Source organism: Bos taurus, chromosome 7 (assembly GCF_002263795.3).
Source record: "Bos taurus isolate L1 Dominette 01449 registration number 42190680 breed Hereford chromosome 7, ARS-UCD2.0, whole genome shotgun sequence".
Classification (NCBI taxonomy): Eukaryota; Metazoa; Chordata; class Mammalia; order Artiodactyla; family Bovidae; genus Bos; species Bos taurus.
Window position 1 is genome coordinate 15,783,452 of NC_037334.1, and position 17,263 is coordinate 15,800,714.

General features: G+C 51.9%; 1 protein-coding gene across 5 annotated transcripts; it reads right to left on the reverse strand.

The window, feature by feature from the left end:
- Window positions 1–1,142: 1,142 nt before the first annotated feature.
- RGL3 (ral guanine nucleotide dissociation stimulator like 3) lies at window positions 1,143–17,263 on the reverse strand. 5 transcript variants are annotated; one of them, NM_001191529.1, is made up of 19 exons: window positions 16,789–16,824; window positions 16,251–16,364; window positions 15,433–15,656; window positions 15,216–15,269; window positions 14,880–15,094; window positions 11,627–11,769; window positions 11,284–11,499; window positions 9,969–10,072; window positions 9,776–9,860; window positions 7,849–7,902; window positions 7,655–7,741; window positions 7,426–7,458; window positions 7,210–7,331; window positions 6,028–6,123; window positions 5,860–5,928; window positions 5,679–5,775; window positions 4,659–4,811; window positions 4,456–4,570; window positions 2,767–2,933 (listed from the first exon to the last, which is right to left on the reverse strand). In NM_001191529.1, the coding sequence occupies exons 1-19, from the start codon at window positions 16,822–16,824 to the stop codon at window positions 2,767–2,769; spliced, it is 2,184 nt and encodes a 727-aa protein (NP_001178458.1). The 5 variants fall into 5 exon arrangements, with proteins under 5 accessions (XP_005208850.1, XP_005208851.1, NP_001178458.1 ...); XM_005208793.5 differs by lacking the exon at window positions 7,655–7,741 and having other exon boundaries at window positions 1,143–2,933; window positions 16,789–17,263; XM_005208794.5 differs by lacking the exon at window positions 4,659–4,811 and having other exon boundaries at window positions 1,143–2,933; window positions 16,789–17,263.

Sequence of the window (17,263 nt, forward strand, 5' to 3'; positions counted from 1 at the left end):
TCACAAAGAGTCAGACACGACTGAGCCATTGAACTGAACTGAACTGAACTGAGGGGAACTAAAATCCCACATCCCTTGCCGTGGAACAACAACCAAAAAAAACTAGTCAACGAGAATCTCTTCCTCAGGAAATTGGCATTTAGATTGAGTGTGTTTATGTGTGTGTGTGTGTGTGAGAGAGAGAGAGAGAGAGAGAGAGAGAGAGAGAGAGAGAGAGAGAGGAAGAAACTGTACTGTTCTTATGAGAGGCAAGCTAGCTCCCTGGGTAAGAGCATATGTTCTGATGCATTCCACATGTCACTTGCCCTGCAACCTTAGATAAGCTACTTAACCCTCCCTAGTCTCGGTTTTTCATGTATAAAATGGGCATGATAATAATGCCCCCTCATAAGGCTTATGTGAGGATTATGAATAGATTACATCAAGTTACGAGAACATGCCTGGCACACAGTAAGCGCTCAGTAAGGATAGCAATTATCTGCTTAAGCTAATTTAAGAAGGACAGGGAAGATTGCGCTGCAGTCCATGGGGTTTGCAAACAGTCTGACATGACTTAGTGACTGAACAACAATAACAATTTAAGAAGAATACTGTTACATCCAATTGCTTTTTTAAATGAATTAATTTGGCTACATCAGGTCTTAGTTGCAGCATGTGGGATCTTTTGTTGCAGTACACAGATTCTCTAGTTGTGGCATTCAGGCTTAGTTGCTCTGAGACACATGGGATCTTAGTTCCCTCACCAGAGATCAAACCCGTGTCCCCTGCATCATTGCAAGGGGGATTCTTAACCAATGGACTGCCAGGGAAGTCCCAGGGATTTTCCTTGCATGGCAGGTGGAACTGGTGGTATGTAAGAATGGCACCGCCCCCATGAGGGTGATCCAGCCTTGGAGTGGGGCAATATTCATTAAAAAAAATTTTTTTTTGGCTGCTGTAACAGAGACCCAAATAATACTGATGGCTTAAATAAGCTGGGCATTTAAGAAGAATATGTATTTATTTGGCTGTGCTAGGTCTCAATCACAGCTCACAGGATCTTTAGTTGTGGTGTTCAGCATGTAGGATCTAGTTCCCTGACCAGGGATGGAACTCAGGCCCCCAACATTGGGAGCTCAGTCTTAGCTGCTGGACCACCAGGGAAGTCTTGAGATAGATATTTATTTTCTTTTGTAACAGTTCAAGTAGCAGCAACACAGTGTGTTTGCTCCCTGGTCTCAGAGGGCCATGATCCTTCCAGTTTGCTGCTCAGTTGTTCAGATGGTATGAACCACCCAGTCCAAGCTGATCCACTCCGTATCTTCATTCTAATCAACCCAAGGCAAAAAAAGGCAGGAGAGGACACACCCCTTCTCTTTAAGGGCAGAGCCTGGAATGTACCCACATCCTTTCCTTTTACAACTCATTGGCTGAGACTTAGTCATATGACCACATTTCACTGCAAGGGAGACTGGAAATGCAGTTGTTACTCTGGGTAGCCAGCTGAACCAGCTGAAAAATCAGTGTTTCTGTAACCATAGGAGAAGGTGATTGGATTTAGGGAGTCAATGGACAGTCTCATTCTCAGAGCAAATCAGAGGCAAGAGACTCTGTTACAAAGTCCTGGTGACATCTTTTGAGTCCCTGGATCCAACAGTGCCTGAAGCTGGCCCCATGGAACTTTTCAATTACAGGGGCATTCATTTCTGTTTTTTTGCCCATTCCTGTTTGAATTGGGTTTTTGAACACTTGAAAAAGCAAGAACCCTTATTAATACAGTTAGATATAAAGCCCATAGTTGATGTCTAGCAGAGTGGGAGTTCATAACTGGGTATTGTTGTTGCTGATGTTGTTATGATTGTTTTTCACATGATGATGTTATTTGCCTCAAGTTCTGATGGAATTTCATTTCTTCCCTCTTCCATATACCCAGCAGGAAAGAATTATATTACCCCAACAATGTTGAGGGACAGAGTCCTGAACCCTCTGTTTGTGACAGAACCCCACTCCCACCCCATGCTGGTGTCAGCTGTGCCTCACTCAACCCCTTTCTTAGGGCTCTTAGTTTTTCTTTTCTAATTTTTATTTATTTTTGGATGTGCTGGGTCTTCATTGCTGCACAGGATTTCCTTTAAGCAGCAGGCGGGGGGCTACTCTTTAGCTGCGGCGCGCAGGTTTCTCGTCATGGCGGCTTCTCTTGTTGTGGAACACAGGCTCTAGAGCTTGAAGACTTCAGAGTTGCAGCACACGGGCCCAGGAGTCGTGGTCCCCAGGCTCTAGAGCACAGGCTCAATAGTTGTGGCACACGGGCTTAGTTGCTCCACAGCATGTGGGATCTTCCCAGACCAGGGATGGATCCCGTGTCTCCTGTGTTGGCAGGCGGGTTCTTTACTACTGAGCCACCAGGGAAACCCTTCTTTTCTTATTTAAATTTTTATCCTAATGAAGAGTAGACTTGGGGCACAGGCACAGAACAAACAAGCCTGACTCCTGTTTTATAACTTTGGTCACTATTTTCATCCATTTTTGCCACTTTTGGTGTGTCTCCAATCGTTACAAGGTTTCTCTGGGGGAGGATCTGACCCCTGACACCCCACCCCTTTCTGTAAGATGAAGCTCTCCACCAGCCAGCCTCATGGGCTGGTGTCTTTGGAACAGGGATCTGGTGCCGAGAGGGTCAGAGGGGTGAGGTCCAATAAAATTGGGGGGGTTACAGGGTATGGAGCACAATGACCTCTACTGGGGAATTGGAGCTTTTCATAGAGGAGCCCCCTCCCCACCTCCTGGTTATAGAAGCCAGACCCCTTGCTGCCCATGAGGCCCATATCCTGGAGGAGTGGATAGGGAGACTGAGGTTGTATGCTGGGCCCCCTCCTTCCGCCGCAGCACGAAGTCTCCAGGGGCGGCTGGGCTCATGGCATAGAACACGTTGGCGTTGTCAGGAATCAGGAGCTCTGGCCAAGCATGGAGAAGATGGTGAAAAGCTCACACAATCTGGCACTTCCCCCACAAAGGACCTAGGGAACCTTCTACCACTCACCACGCAACCTGAACAATCTTGGATCCCTTCAGCGAGTGCTAAGCCAACCTCATTCCCCTCTCATTGGAAATCTAGACAAGTTCCCACTCCAAGCCTGCACAACCTCATGTCTCCCCCACTGTGAACCTGGGCAACCTCCTCCTATTCCCCTGGAGTCTAGACAACCTGCACTAGAAGCTTGAGCAAAGTCAGGCCTCCCACCCCAATCAACGTCCTGCTCACCCCACCCTCCCCCCTGCAGCCAACTCCCAGCCAAGTTCATGCTGCTCTAGGACATGAACTTGGACAACTTCGGACTTCCCACTTCCAGCCTGTACAACCCTCACACTTGTCATGTGAACACCCTCATATATCCCTTTAGCATGTCAGTCTTTTTTTTCTTTTTTTCCTTTTGGCTGCATCACACAGCTTGCAGGATCTTAGTTCCCCAACCAGGGATCAAACCCAGGCCCTCAGCAGTGAAAGCGTGGAGTCCTAATCACTGGACTGCCAGGGAATTCCCTAGCATGTCAATGTCTTGCCTCTCCCTCCTTTATATACATATTTGTCATTTCTTAAAACATTTAATTGAAGTGCAGTTGATTTACGATGTGTTGTTAATTTCTCCTGTACAGCAAAGTGACTCAGTTATTCATACATATATATGTATGTGAAAAAAGTGAAACTGTTAGTCGCTTAGTTGTGTGGCAGCCCTGTGGACTGTAGCCTGCCAGGCTCCTCTGTCCATGGGATTCTCCAAGCAAGAATACTGGAGTGGGTTGCCATTCCCTTCTCCAGGGGATCTTCCCAACCCAGATTGAACCCTGGTCTCTTGCACTGAGGCAGATTCTTTACCATCTGAGCCACCAGGGAAGCCCACATATATGCTTTTACATTTTCTTTTCAATTATGGTTTGTCACAGGATATTCAATATAGTTCCCTGTTACCTCTCTCCCTTTAAAAGCAGACAACTTTCTACTCACTTTACATTGAACAATCTCGTTTCCTACCCTGAATTTCAGTACCACGTGGCCCTCTCCCATGCCAAGTTCAAGTAACTTCATAGTCCCCAATACCAAACTTGGACAAACTCATTTCGCCTCAGATTCAAGCCCAGACCCCCCCTTCAGTCTTGTGCTACATGAAGTTGAGCCCAAACAACCTCACAATTCTACAAAGCGAAACCCAGATGACCTTCTATACTCCTTCTCCCACTGGTTCCCAGATAATCTCATTTCCCTATAAATCCTAGGAAGACCCTTTTGGTGCCCCCTTCCCTCACACTGAGCTAGGACAACCTCATGATCCCACCTAAGGAAGGCATCAATATTTTTCTGCCTCGTAACCCCACCCTGCTGCATCTCACCCCTACTCGGTTCCAGAACCACCCTGGTCAGCCTGCCATCCTCCCCAGCCAACTGCCCCTTAGCCCAGGCTCCAAGCTGTCCTTACTCACCTCTGTCCCCAGGAAGGACTTGGAAGAGCTGATAGTCCTGGACCCAGGGCTCGGCCACATTGTGTTTTTCCAAGGCTCGCTGGACCACGGTGGGGGCCTTGTCCTGACTAGTGAGCTGCAAAGAGAGGCTGGGAGGTAAGGGATGACCATCCAAGCCCCAAGGGCAGGGCTGTCCCCAGCAGGTCTCAGGCTCAGCTCCTCACCAAGATGCTCCGATACAGATTGCCATGGTCATTGTCGATGCTGACCCGGATGACGCGGGCCTCTGAGCCCTGCTGCCCAGGGAGGGAGATACGAGGGCCACTCAAGGGTAGGGCCAGGGACCAGGGGCCTGGCAGGTCCGGGCTCAGGGGCAGCTGTGGACAGCGGGGGTGGGGGCTGAGCGGGGAGAGAGTGAGGCCCCTCCCTCATTGTATTCAACACATCTTCCTGCATACCCTGAGCCTGGGGATGTGCAATTAGGGTATCTATGCCATCCCATCCCATAGATGCCCGCATCTATGCCATCCCATCACATACAGACCTTCATACTGTTACAGGAATTCACACATGACTCGTGTTCACACACAAGAAACCCCATGTAATCTGAGAGCAGCGAGTGCCCACGTTTGCTCACAATTGTTGGACGGGCACAAGCCCATGAACACCAGGAGCCCTGCACAGGCCCATGGATACTATGGCTATTCACGCCAGCATTTCCCCTCCAGGTACGCAAATTCCTGTGTTTGTGCTAAATTGAGTCCAACTCTTTGCGACCCTATGGACCATAGCCCACCAGGCTCCTCTGTCCATGGGATTCTCCAGGCAAGAAGACTGGAGTGGGTCGCCATGCCTTTCTCCAGGGGATCTTCCTGACCCAGGAATTGAACATATGTCTCATGTGTTTCCTGCATCGCAAGTGGATTCTTTACTGCTGAGCCACCGGGGAAGCCCTTTCCTGGGAAAACACATATCCTTACAAAAGTAGTGACTGCCACCCAGAGTGCCTTGTGGGTAAGTGGAAGCTCTTGTCCAGATCTGAGTGTAAGTGACGGACAGTCCCTTAAGTGGGTCCATAGAGATGCATGCAGTTTTCCAGACATATGCTCAGAATGCTGAGTCAACTGTGTTCACGGTCTCCTGTGCACATACTTGGCTGTGAAATCCTGTGTGCGCACGCACACACACACACACAAAACAGCCCTGGGTGCCCGCAGTCCCACATGTACACATAGTCTTGGTACCTTGGTGCTGGGGCTCTGGGGCCCTGGAGAGGCTGGAGGACTGCCTGTAGGAGGGTCCTTGGTTCTAGGACTGGATGGAGGGGATGCTGGGGACAGACTGGGGGAGACACAGAATCTGAAGTGGGGTGGCTGCCCTGAACTCTGACCCCTCTCCAGTTCCTTCATCAGATGGGATGCTCACCTTGAGGTGGAGGATGAGGGATCCCCAGGACTTCCACCAGGGGATGAAACTCTCTCCCGGGACAGCTTCCTGAAAATAGGGAACGGGATGAGGCAAAGACCAAACACAGACCCTGGAGCAGATCCCATCCCTGTGCACGTCACCCGCCACATACTCCCTGCAACTCACGCACTGAGGCGCTTGGTCAGGCTGATTTGCCGTCGGATGCATGGGGAGCTGGGGCAGGAGGAGGCTGGTGGCTCAATGACCCGGGAGATGCGGTAGCTGAAGGGTCAAGAAGTAGATGGATGGGTGGGTTGACAAATGAATTAGATTCAGTTAGGAGCTGGGTTTTGGGTGTGTGTGTGGGTAGAGGGAGGGTACAGACAGGAATTAGGCACCCAATGTCAAGATCAGGGTAATAAATGTGGATATTACAGTTTCAGGGTCTTATCAGTGATTAGATGAGATGGCTTGGTTAGCAGGACACACAGGGATTCACAGAGTGGGACTGAGGAGTCAAATTGGGTCAAGGATAGAGTTCAAGGTCAGATAATCACTGGGGTCAATGATTAGGGTCATGGATTCAATCAGATGAGTTGGTACAGTTGAATTGGGGTCAACTGCCTGGGGGTCATAAGTCAGATATATGTCAAAGTTGGAGTCAGTTGCTCAGAACTGGGGGTCAGTGGTTGGCCTCAGAGAGTCAGAGGTGGGTCACGGGTCAGATGGGGCCAGAGGTGGGGAAGAGAAAAGATAGGATGGTTGAGTGGAACAGCTGGCTACACATTAAACGCTGAAGTCCAAAAGTCAGACAAGGGCTTCCCTAATGGCTCAGTGGTAAAGAATCTGCCTGCCAATGCAGGAGACACTGGTTCCATCCTTGGTCTGGGAAGATCCCACAGGCTATGGAACAACTAAGCCCAGGCATCACAACTACTGACCCTGTGCTCTAGTCCAGGAGCCACAACTACTGAAGCCCGTGTGCCTAGAGCCCATGCTCCACAGCAAAAGAAGCCAGTACAATGAGAACTCGGTGCGCCAGAAAGAGTAACCACACTCACTGCAACTACAGAAAAGCCCAAGCAGCCATGACCATCCAGCACAGCCAAAAATAAAGAAAATGACTTTTTAAAAAAGAAAGAAAAGAAAGTCAGATGAGGTCGAAGTTTGGGGTCAGAGGGCAACTGGGGCCCTCGGCTGGGCTGGAGACAATGTCAGGTGACAGGCTGGCAGGGGGGTGAGGTGAAGGCTCAGGAGGGGATCTGAGGAGGAGCTGGGGAGGTGCATGGGGTGTGCAGATCCGGGGTGTCACCCAGGATCAGTGGCAGGGTTGGAGGGGTGCTGTCAGGGCAGGCCACAAGTTGTTACCTCTGCTCCTCGCTGAGCTTGTGCTGGGCACGCAGGGCGGCCAGGATGGGCGGGTGGGGGCTCAGGCAGTAGCTCTGACAGCGTCTCTGCAGCTGCTGGATGCGGGCCAGGATCTCCCACTCCTGAAGGGGCAGCCTCTGAGACCTCTGCCCATGCTCTGCCCAACCCTGGACCCCCTCCCCACCTCCACCCCTGCCCACCACAGCTCCCCCTTACCTTTCTCCTCTTCTCAAAGTTGATGAGATCCCCCTGGGGACAAACTTTGTCTGAACTGGAGACAGTTCAGACTCCAAGGTCAGGGGTTGAAGATCAAGGTCAGGGGCTGGGATATCAGGAACCCCATGCACTAAGGGAGCTGGGGTCAGGGAGCACGGGCAAGGTCAAGGGTGAGAGGTCAGGAAGCTCACTGTGCTGAGGGTAAGGAGTCAAGAGTCAGGGCTCAGACCTTCAGCATATCCGGCAGGGCGGTATCCAGCATTACCAGGTCCGTGAGAAAGGTGCCAAGGTAGGGGATGGGGCCTGGGGGCAGTTTCTGTGGCCCCCAGAGCTCCAGTCACCCTTAGGCATCAGTGACCCCATCAGGCTCCACCCCCTGCCCCAGCATCCCACTTGTCTCTCATTTCAAACCACATCACTCACCGAAGACGGGCTTCCTGTGGGGGCATCCCCTTCTTGGGGCCCTTGAGTTGCCTCCTGGAAACAGTGAGAGACTTTATTTTCTTAGGCTCCAAAATCACTGCAGATGGTGACTGTAGCCATGAAATGAAAAGACGCTTGCTCCTTGGAAGAAAAGCTATGACAAACCTAGACAGCATATTAAAAAGCAGAGACATTACTTTGCCAACAAAGGTCCATCTAGTCAAAGCTGTGGTTTTTCCAGTAGTCATATATGGATGTTAGAGTTGGCCCATAAAGAAAGCTGAGCGCCAAAGAACTGATGCTTTTTAACTGTGGTGTTAGAGAAGACTCTTGAGAGTCCCTTGGACTGCAGGGAGATCAAACCAGTCAATCCTAAAGGAAATCAGTCCTGAATATTCATTGGAAGGACTGATGCTGAAGCTGAAGCTCCAATACTTTGGCCACCTGATGCTAAGAACTGACTCATTAGAAAAGACCCTGGTGCTGGGGAAGATTGAAGGCAGGAGAAGGGGATGACAGAGGATGAGATGGTTGGATGGCATCACTGATTCGATGGACATGAGTTTGAGCAAGCTCTGGGAGTTGGTGATGGACAGGGAAGCCTGGCGTGTTGCAGTCCATGGGGTCACAAAGAGTTGGACGTGACTGAGTGACTGAACTAACTGAGGGGGAGGAGAAGGACTGAGCAGTCTTGGGGTCTTTTTGACCCCTCCCTCAGGGAAGATATCTCCATCACAGCCATACCCAAGGGAAAGTGAACAGGGAGGAGGAGAGAGCAGATAAGCAGCAGGGGGCAGGCCCTACAGGGGATGATGAGAGATGGGGCTTGTGGATGCCGAGGACTCCAAGGCTGGCCTATAACACAGGTGAGAGTCCTTGTGACCCCTCCCAAGCAATGCCCTGAACTTTGCCTTCACAGCATTGTTCTGCCTGGTAATTAGTGATATAATTGCTGGGGCAATTACTAAATTGTGTGTGACCCATCTGGGGCCTGAAGCCCTCCAAGGGGAGGAAAGTGTGTTTGTGTCTTCGTGGCTGAGCCTCCTGGCAACTGCCTGGCACTTAACGCAGAGTTCCTTGAGCTCTCATCCTTATTTGAGACCTGTGTTCATTTATTTACTGATCACCTACTCTGGGCCAGGCACTGTTTGGAGTGCTGGGGAGGCAGCAGTGAACAAAACAGACAAAATTTCTGGCCTCATAGAGCAGACATTAGCCATGGCGAAACAGCAACAACCAAGTTAGGTGTGTAATCTAAGGACAGGCAGAGATAAGGGCAATGGGGGTAGAGTGGAGGTGTGGGGGATATAGGGAGGGCCTCTCAGAGGTGGAAACACTGGGGGAGACACCTGCAGAGGGTGGGAAGAACGTTCTTGGCAAAAGAACAGACTTCCAGTGCCATCTATTCTGCATTTTTTTGACTGTGCTGCAGTATGTGTGATCTTAGTTCCCCGACCAGGAATCGAACCCATGTCCCCTGCATCAGGAACTCAGAGTCTTAACCACTGGACCACCAGGGAAGTCTCTATTCTGGATTCACCCCCAAGAACCAGCACCTAATTGCAGTCAGAACCTCAATCTTGCCTGCAGTAAGTCAGACTCATTGGCACACTTTTTTTGTTTGTTTTGTTTTGCTTATCAAAGTCAAGTCCTTGGCACAATTTTTTTTTCCCACTCTTTGCTGTGACTCTGACCTTCTGTGACCTTTTCACTGTAGCTTCTGGTATTTGTTGAATGAGTAAATAAGGTAGCCGTCAAGTGTGAGCTCTGATGAGGGCAGCAGAGGCAGCAAAAACACAGGGCTGCCTACAAACAGGAGGAAGGCCATTCTCGAGAGGTATGGGAAAGGACGCTGAGTGTTATGACAACGAAAAGCAATGGCCCTTTCCTGGGCCTGGGATCTGTGGGGGCCCTCACCCATCTGTACCTGGGAGAGAATCTCTCTGCTGCTCAGATGGTTGTTCTCATCGGAGAAAATTTGGGCAAGTTTCCTGAAAGTGGATAATGGTTCCCTGAGGAGGAGAGGAGAGGAGTCACGGGTGGCCATGGGAAGAGTCAGAGCAGGGATGCGGTGGGCAAGAGGTCTCACCCCAGCGCCCCCACCCCCAGTCCCTGGTCACCGGCTCACGGCGCCCCAGCTGCGCTTCAGCCTGTAGATGGGGTTAGACTGCAGGGCGGACAGGATGGCACGCAGGGAGGAGAAGTTCCGCAGTTCCCGGCAGCGCTGGGGAGCGGGGTGGAGGGGGTGCTGGTCACACCTCAAACCTGCCTGATCCCCATGTATGATCCACCTTTGATCCCGTGACTTGTGACCCCAGGTCAAACCCTTACATGTCGCCCCACATCTGACAAGCTACCCGGATTCAGCCTCCTCCCCCCCCTACCTCTCCGTACCCTTTGCCTGACCTTGGCTTTCCGTGTCCCCACTCCTTACTTCTCCCTGGGCCCTAGACAGACCCATAGCATCTCTCTAGTTCCAGACTCCTCATCCTCAACCTAAGTCTCACTCCAGGTGTCAACCTCTAGTCCCCTTGCCTTGCCACGCCCCCACTCCCTTTCCTGGGCCCCAGTTCTACTCTTCCCCTCTACCCAGAGGCTCCTGCCCCACCTCCACCCAGGCTCTTTCAAGACGTCCACCTCCTTTTCTTGGCTTGGTACCAAGCCTATTCCTCCCCCAGTACCCCCATCCCATCCTTGTGGTGGTTTAGTCGCTCACTCCTGTCTGCCTCTTTGTGACCCCATGGACTGTAGCCTGCCAGGCTCCTCTGTCCATGGGGGTTCTTCAGGCAAGAATACTGGAGTGGATTGCCATTTTCTTCTCCAGGGTATCTTTCCCACCCAGGAGCCGAACCAGGGTCTCCTGCACTGCATGGAGATTGAGCTACAATGAAGCCCATAAAACTGAGCTACAATAGAAGCCCATCATCCCATCCTTATTATTCCTTAACCAGCACGGAGTATTCTCGGCCACTCTTGAGAGTCCCTTGGACTTCAAGGAGGTCAAACCAGTGAGTCTTGAAGGAAATCAGTCCTGAATTCATTGAAAAGACTGATGCTGAAGCTACAATATCTGGGTCACCTGATGCAAAGAACTGGCTCGTTAGAAAAGACCCTGGTGCTGAGAAGATTGAAGACAGGAGGAGAAGGGGACAACAGAAGATGAGATGAGCAAGCTCAGGGAGTTGGTGATGGACAGGAAAGCCTGGCGTGCTGCATTCCATGGGGTCGCAAAGAGTCGGACACGACTGAGCGACTGAACTGAACTGAATCCTCCGCGGCTCAAGGCCACGTGCTGGACCTTCCCTTAGGTACCTCCCAGCCTCAACCCTCCGCTTACCCAGAGACCCGTCCTTGGCCTTCCGCCCGCCCCCAGCCTCTCTCACTGAGCCTAGGCCCCGCGCATGCCCTGCCCCCACGCTCCCGCCAGAGATGCACCTGAGCTATGCGGATCCACTTCTCCAGCCGCTGCGCCCTCTGCGGGGCGGCCAGGCCCGGTTCCCCGAGCACTGAGCCCAGCACGCAGCCGGTCACTGTGTTGAACTGGGTCACGGTGGCGCGCACAGTGGGGGCGATGCTTGTGGCCCCCGGCCGGTCTCGCTGCGACCACACGGAGCCCAGGCACTCGAAGGGCCGCAGGCGCGAGAAGAGCTCCTGAGCAGGGGGTGGAGGAGGGTGGAATCTGAGTTCACAGGGACCTCCCCTAACTCCTCCTCCCTCCCCCACCCGCTACCGTCCCCTATCCCAGCCCCTGCACGAGCGGGCCGGCTCTGATACTCACCACGTCCATAAGGGTCAGCTGCTCCGCCACGTCGTCTACACTGAAGTCCAGAAGCTCAGGGCCTTCCCACACGAGGCCCTCCTCGTCTTCCAGGCAGCCCATCGGGGAGTCTGGGCAGAGGATCTGGGCAGTCCCAGGGGGTCCTGAGGGAGCACTGACTAGGTGAGCTTAAATGCTCAGTCTGACGGTAGGCCACCAAGCTCCTCTGTCCATGGGATTCTCCAGGAAAGAATACTGGAGTGGGCAGCCATTCCCTTCTTCACGAGATGTTCCCCACCCAGGGATCGAACCCTTGTCTCTTACATCTCCTGCATTGGCAGGCAGAGTCTTTACCACTGCGCCACCAGGAAAGCCCAACCTTGTGGTTAAGGGAAGGTTAAGACATTGTCTTAATGTCCCAAGTTCGAATCCAAATTGATCCACTGGGCTAGCTGTGTGAATTAAAACAAGCCTTTAACCTCTCTGTGCCTTAGTTTCCTCATCTGGATTTATTTTTTCAGTGTCCAAGTGTGAAAACATTAATTCATTATTAATGCATCAAAAGTATGGATTAAAAACAAATCAAATGAGATCACGGATACCAGACTTCTATAAAGTACTCAATAAATATGAATTACTTTTCTCAAGGTGGTGGTGGGGGAGGGGGGTGGTCAATGGTGGCGCCCCCTAGGGGACACTTTGGAAATCCAGACATGCATAGTGAAGAATCGTAACACCCAGCCTCCAAATGTCCCTCCAAATTTGTGTCCTTAAAAAACCTATTTACAATAATCTGCACCTAGAACCCAACTATCTTGTTCTTGTTGCTATTTAGTCTCTCAGTCGTGTCCAACTCTTCTGTAACCCCGTGGACCATAGCCTGCCAGGCTCCTTTTGCCCATGGGATTTCCCAGGCAAGAATATTGGAGTGGGTTGCCATTTCCTTCTCCAGGGTATCTTCCCAACGCAGGGGTTGAACCTGTGTCTCCTGAATTGGCAGACGGATTCTTTACTATCCAGCTGCCTGGGAAACCCAGTCTTGCTCTTGAACACTAATTATTTTGGCTCCAGGAATGCAAGGACTGTAAGAGCTTGGACTTTGTTTTATATGGAAATTGCACGTGCTGTTCACCGTTTTGGAAATCGATGTCACTAACATCTGCTACAGCATCTTTGTCACTGGTGCACTCCCCTGCATTAGTCTGTGGTTTCCATGTTCACTGTGATGCTACGGCAGGTGAAGGCACTGGACAACTTCATTATGTCTTCTGATGAGGCATGCCCAGACACTGACATACCAACACCATTGTGTAAATTGCTTTTGTCTTATTTCTCCTTCCTATTACCATTGCAATATATTATTATTTTTAAGTTCATTTGATTATCTGTCTTTAATTTAATATTAGGACAGGTGGTATTGCAAAATATTAGTTTTTAAAAGTGAGCATAGGAGGGACTTCCCTGGTGGTCCAATGGCTAAGATTCTGCACTCTCAATGCAGGGGTCTGTGTTCAATCTCTGGTCAGAGAACAAGATCCTACATGCCTCAACTAAGAGTTCATCTGACACAACTAAATATCTTGCATGCCCCAAGGAAGATTGAAGATTCTGCGTGCCACAACTAAGACCCTGTGCAGCCAAATAAATAAATATTTTAAAATTGATAATTGTTGAAAATGAGTGAGGGGTGTGTAAGTGTTCTTTACACTACTTCTCTCTATTTCTGTATGTGTTTGAAATCATGGTAAAAAGTAACCCCCAAATAAAGATGTTAAAGTTCCCAGAGCCTGGCATACAGCTGGCATTCAATAAATGTTCATTTTTCTTCTCTGATCTCAAATACTCACAGTTTAGGGTAGCCTTTTCAATAGAATTTTTTTGCAGTGGTGAAAATATTTTCTATCTGTGCTGCCCAATGTGGTTACTGAGCACTAGAAATGTGGCTAGTGTGACCAAAGAACTGATTCTAATTTTTATTTAATGTTAATTAACTTCAATTTCAATAGCCACATGGGGCTAGTGGCTACCTCACTAGTCTGTGCAGCTTGGATGACTTGGAATAAGCTGGAAAAATCTTGAAGGCAAAGGAAGAAAGATATTTAGTAACCAAAAGAGAAGCCGAAGGGATAAAACATATTTAAATAGCTGAAACTTTGTCTCTAGGGGAGAGAAGTGGCTGCTACTTTGTAAAGCAGAGAGAAATATGGCCAGATTAGTCTAAAGATTAAAGAATGGATTAAGGTTATGAAGCTTTTGTGATAGGGATCAGATCAAACACAGATGGGTGAAAGATGATATTTTATAGGCAGGATGCAATTATTCAATAAATAAATCCATCTTGTAACTGACTCTGGGGACAGAGTTGGGGACACGACCAATGGATTCTATGAAGAATAATAAGTCAGGTAAGAGGACTCAGAGTGGGAGGCTCTATTTGTTGGGAAGAGATCTGAGAATGCACATCTGAGCAGGTGACAATTGAACAAAGGTTTGAATGAAGTATGTGGATATTTTTCCTTCCTTCCAAAGCTCTCTACAACAGAGGTTGGCAAGCTCAGCATGTGGGATCTTAGTTCCCTGACCAGGGATTGAACCTGCCTCTTTGCACAGAAGTGCAATGTATTAACCACTGGACCTCCTGGAAATTCTTGGCAAACTTTTCTATTAAAGGCCAGATAGTTTGCTGACATCCAACAGTAATGAAAATAATACTATTTGCCAAGCCTTCATTGGGCTTCCCTGGTGGCTCAGACAGTAAAGAATCTGCCTGCAAAGCCCTCATTACTTATTTATTTGTCTACTAATTGTCTTCCCCAGGGAACAGGGAGCTCCTATCCACAGTTTATTTGTCGAATGAATGAAGAAGCCAATGTGGTAAGTACTGTCATTGCCCCCATTCTGAAGATAAGGAAACAGGTTCAGAGAGGTGAAGTGACTTATTCGAGGTCGCACAGTCAGCAAATGGCAGAACTGGGATTTGAACCCAGGTCTCTGTGGCTCTTAAGGCAAGTAGCAATAGGATGATTTGTAGCCAAAAACACAAGATATCCCAACCCCATGAAAGAATATCTTTATAGCTGTCATGTGTTGAGTGGGGGAGGTGAGGGATAAATGACAATACTGGGTTATTATCCCCATTTTACAGGTGGCGAAACTGAGGCTCAGACAGGGCTAAGGACCCTGCCCAAGATCTGTAGATCTTCCAGAGGGGAGAATATCCCTGGGGGAAGGAGAATGCCTGCTCAGGACACTATCACGCCCCCAGTCCGCTCACCTGCCCGTGTCTGGCACTGCTCCTCTTCCTCCTGCTCTGTCTTCGCCTCCTTCAGGAAATCTCCCAGCAGCTTTTCAGCCTCCTGGGCCTCAGCCCCTGATGGAGCTGCCCAGCCCAGAAAGTTGCAAACACTGCCTAGGTCCGAGTGGGCAGGGGGGTCCCAGAAATCCTGAGGGTGGTCCCGCAGCCATAAGCCCAGCACTGACACCACAGCCCTGGCCAAGAGGGGTGGGACCTCAGAGCCCATCCCACAGTTGCAGACTCCCGGATCTCCTTCATTTCAGATCCGATCTTTGACCTCTGCCCTCCCCCTCCCCCACCCTATTGGAGGCAAACCTCAAGTTCTTGTTGAAAGTCAGATCTCTTCCTTCTGTTTTCTTGATTTCCACCCTGGAAAGACACCCCCACACCCAAATCAGGTGAAGAAGGGAGGGGCTGGAGAGGACTTAGGAGGAAGGTTCTGGAGGGGAGGAGGAGGGCTCCACAGAGAGTAGATCGAGCATCCAGGTGACAGTCTGGGGTGGGCACTGAAGAATCTCCCGTTGGTACTGACCCGGGCGGGAGTGGCGGCGCAGGTGGTGGCAGGAGGAGGCCCAGCACGCGGCCAGTAGGCACGAAGGCCCGGTGGGTGGCCAGAAAGGCGGGCACGAAGCCTGGGTCCTGCTCGGGATCTCCGGACACCAACTCCCTCACTAGCCGCTCCAGCCGCGCCGCCCTCAGCGCCCGCACCTTGCTGGTGCGGTAATGAAGGAAGGTGTCGGGCGCGGGGTTGAGGGCCTGCGGGCCAGGGGGACCGCAATGAGACACAGAGGACTGGGCCCCGGCACCCATCTCCAATGCGTCTTTGGGGACCACCACTTTTGCACCTGACCCTGTCTATTCCTGTGTACTCCCTTAGTTCATTATTATGTACCGTGCACAAACGGCACCCGAAACCCGCCCGGAACAGCCTCATCGCCCAGGCTACGCCCGCCCTCTGCTCTATTCACCTGGCACCCCCAATCCCCAAAGCCCCACCCCCATCCCTACCCCCAGGCTGCTCTCAGCTCTCCTGCCTCGCTTCACTGGCGCGTTCCCGTGCTCTCCGCCCCACCTTGCCCTGGCCCTGCCGCTTCTAAAGACCCCTCCTCCCTCTCCAGCTCCGCCCCACTAAACCTGGCTTACCTAAGCCCAGCCATCCAGTTTAGTCCCCAGGTCCTGCTGGGCACCGCGGTCTCACCTGGCCCCGCCTCCTCATCTACCCCACTCACCTGGCCGCCCCTAAACCCACCTCCATCCTTACCAGGTCGGCTCTAAGCCCCGCCCCTCCATTCAGCCCCGCCCTCACCTGGTCGCCTTCCGCTCCGCCCCAGCCTCCTACCCCTTCCTCACCTGGGTGACCCGGGGCCCTGCCCCCGGACTCGAACGCTGACTGCGCTGCCGCCGCAGGGAGACACTGTACACCGCGCCGTCCTCGGTCTCCTCTCCCCAGTCCTGCAGCGGCGCCTGGACACGGAGGCGGGCTCAGGACGCGGCGAAGGGAAGGGTCCCGGGACCACTGCCCACCTCTCCAGTGGACTCAAGCCTGGGCCCTCGTTTCATCCTCCCTTCCCTGCCCAGGCTCAGGGAAGTCCCTCGGCGCCGCCGGTACCCTCCTCTCTGGTCTTTGGAAGGATGGGGTGGCACTTTGGTGTCCAGTCGCACGGAGTCTGTCTATGATCTCTCCCATAGATGCTTTCAGAGACTCCCCCCGAAAAGGAACCAGCCATTTCACTGGGTCAGGGGCCCAGAGGCCCGAGGTAGGAACCCCCCAGGCTGTTCCAAGGAGCCTAATTTGTGGAGAGAGTCCAAGGGGACAGTTGGGAGCCTGGAGTTTCTGGACCCTGGGGTTGCCAGGGATGTAGGGTCCTGGGACTCCAGATCCCCTTACCAGGGCAAGCTCCTTGCCCGCTGCTGTGCGCTCCATGGTCCGCGCTCGGCCCGCTCTGCTGCACTGCTGAGTGAGGCGGAAGGGCCAGCTGGGGAGCAGTGGCGGGGCACTGGGCCGGCGGGGCGGGGCGGGGCGGATGGGCCGTGCGGGGGCGGGGCGGAGTGGACCCACAGTTCTCCGACGCCCCTGCCGGACCCCAGCGCCCAACCCAGGCTCCTGGGAAGCAGCCCGGGTTCTCCCGATAAACGTGTGTGAATCTGAGCCCTGGAGAAAGGACACTCCCCACCAGGGGAGGGGTATTTTTTTGTGTTCCCACGTGTGGGGGAGTTAGTGTGCATAGCTAACACAGGGACAGGTCTGCGTCCTCTGGGGGGAGTACCCTTGCTCAGATGGGGAGGGCTGGTCTGCCCCAGGTTTGGCGGTATCTCGTTTCTCTGGAGGGGCGGAGGAGACCAATCTTTGTCCTGAACCCTTG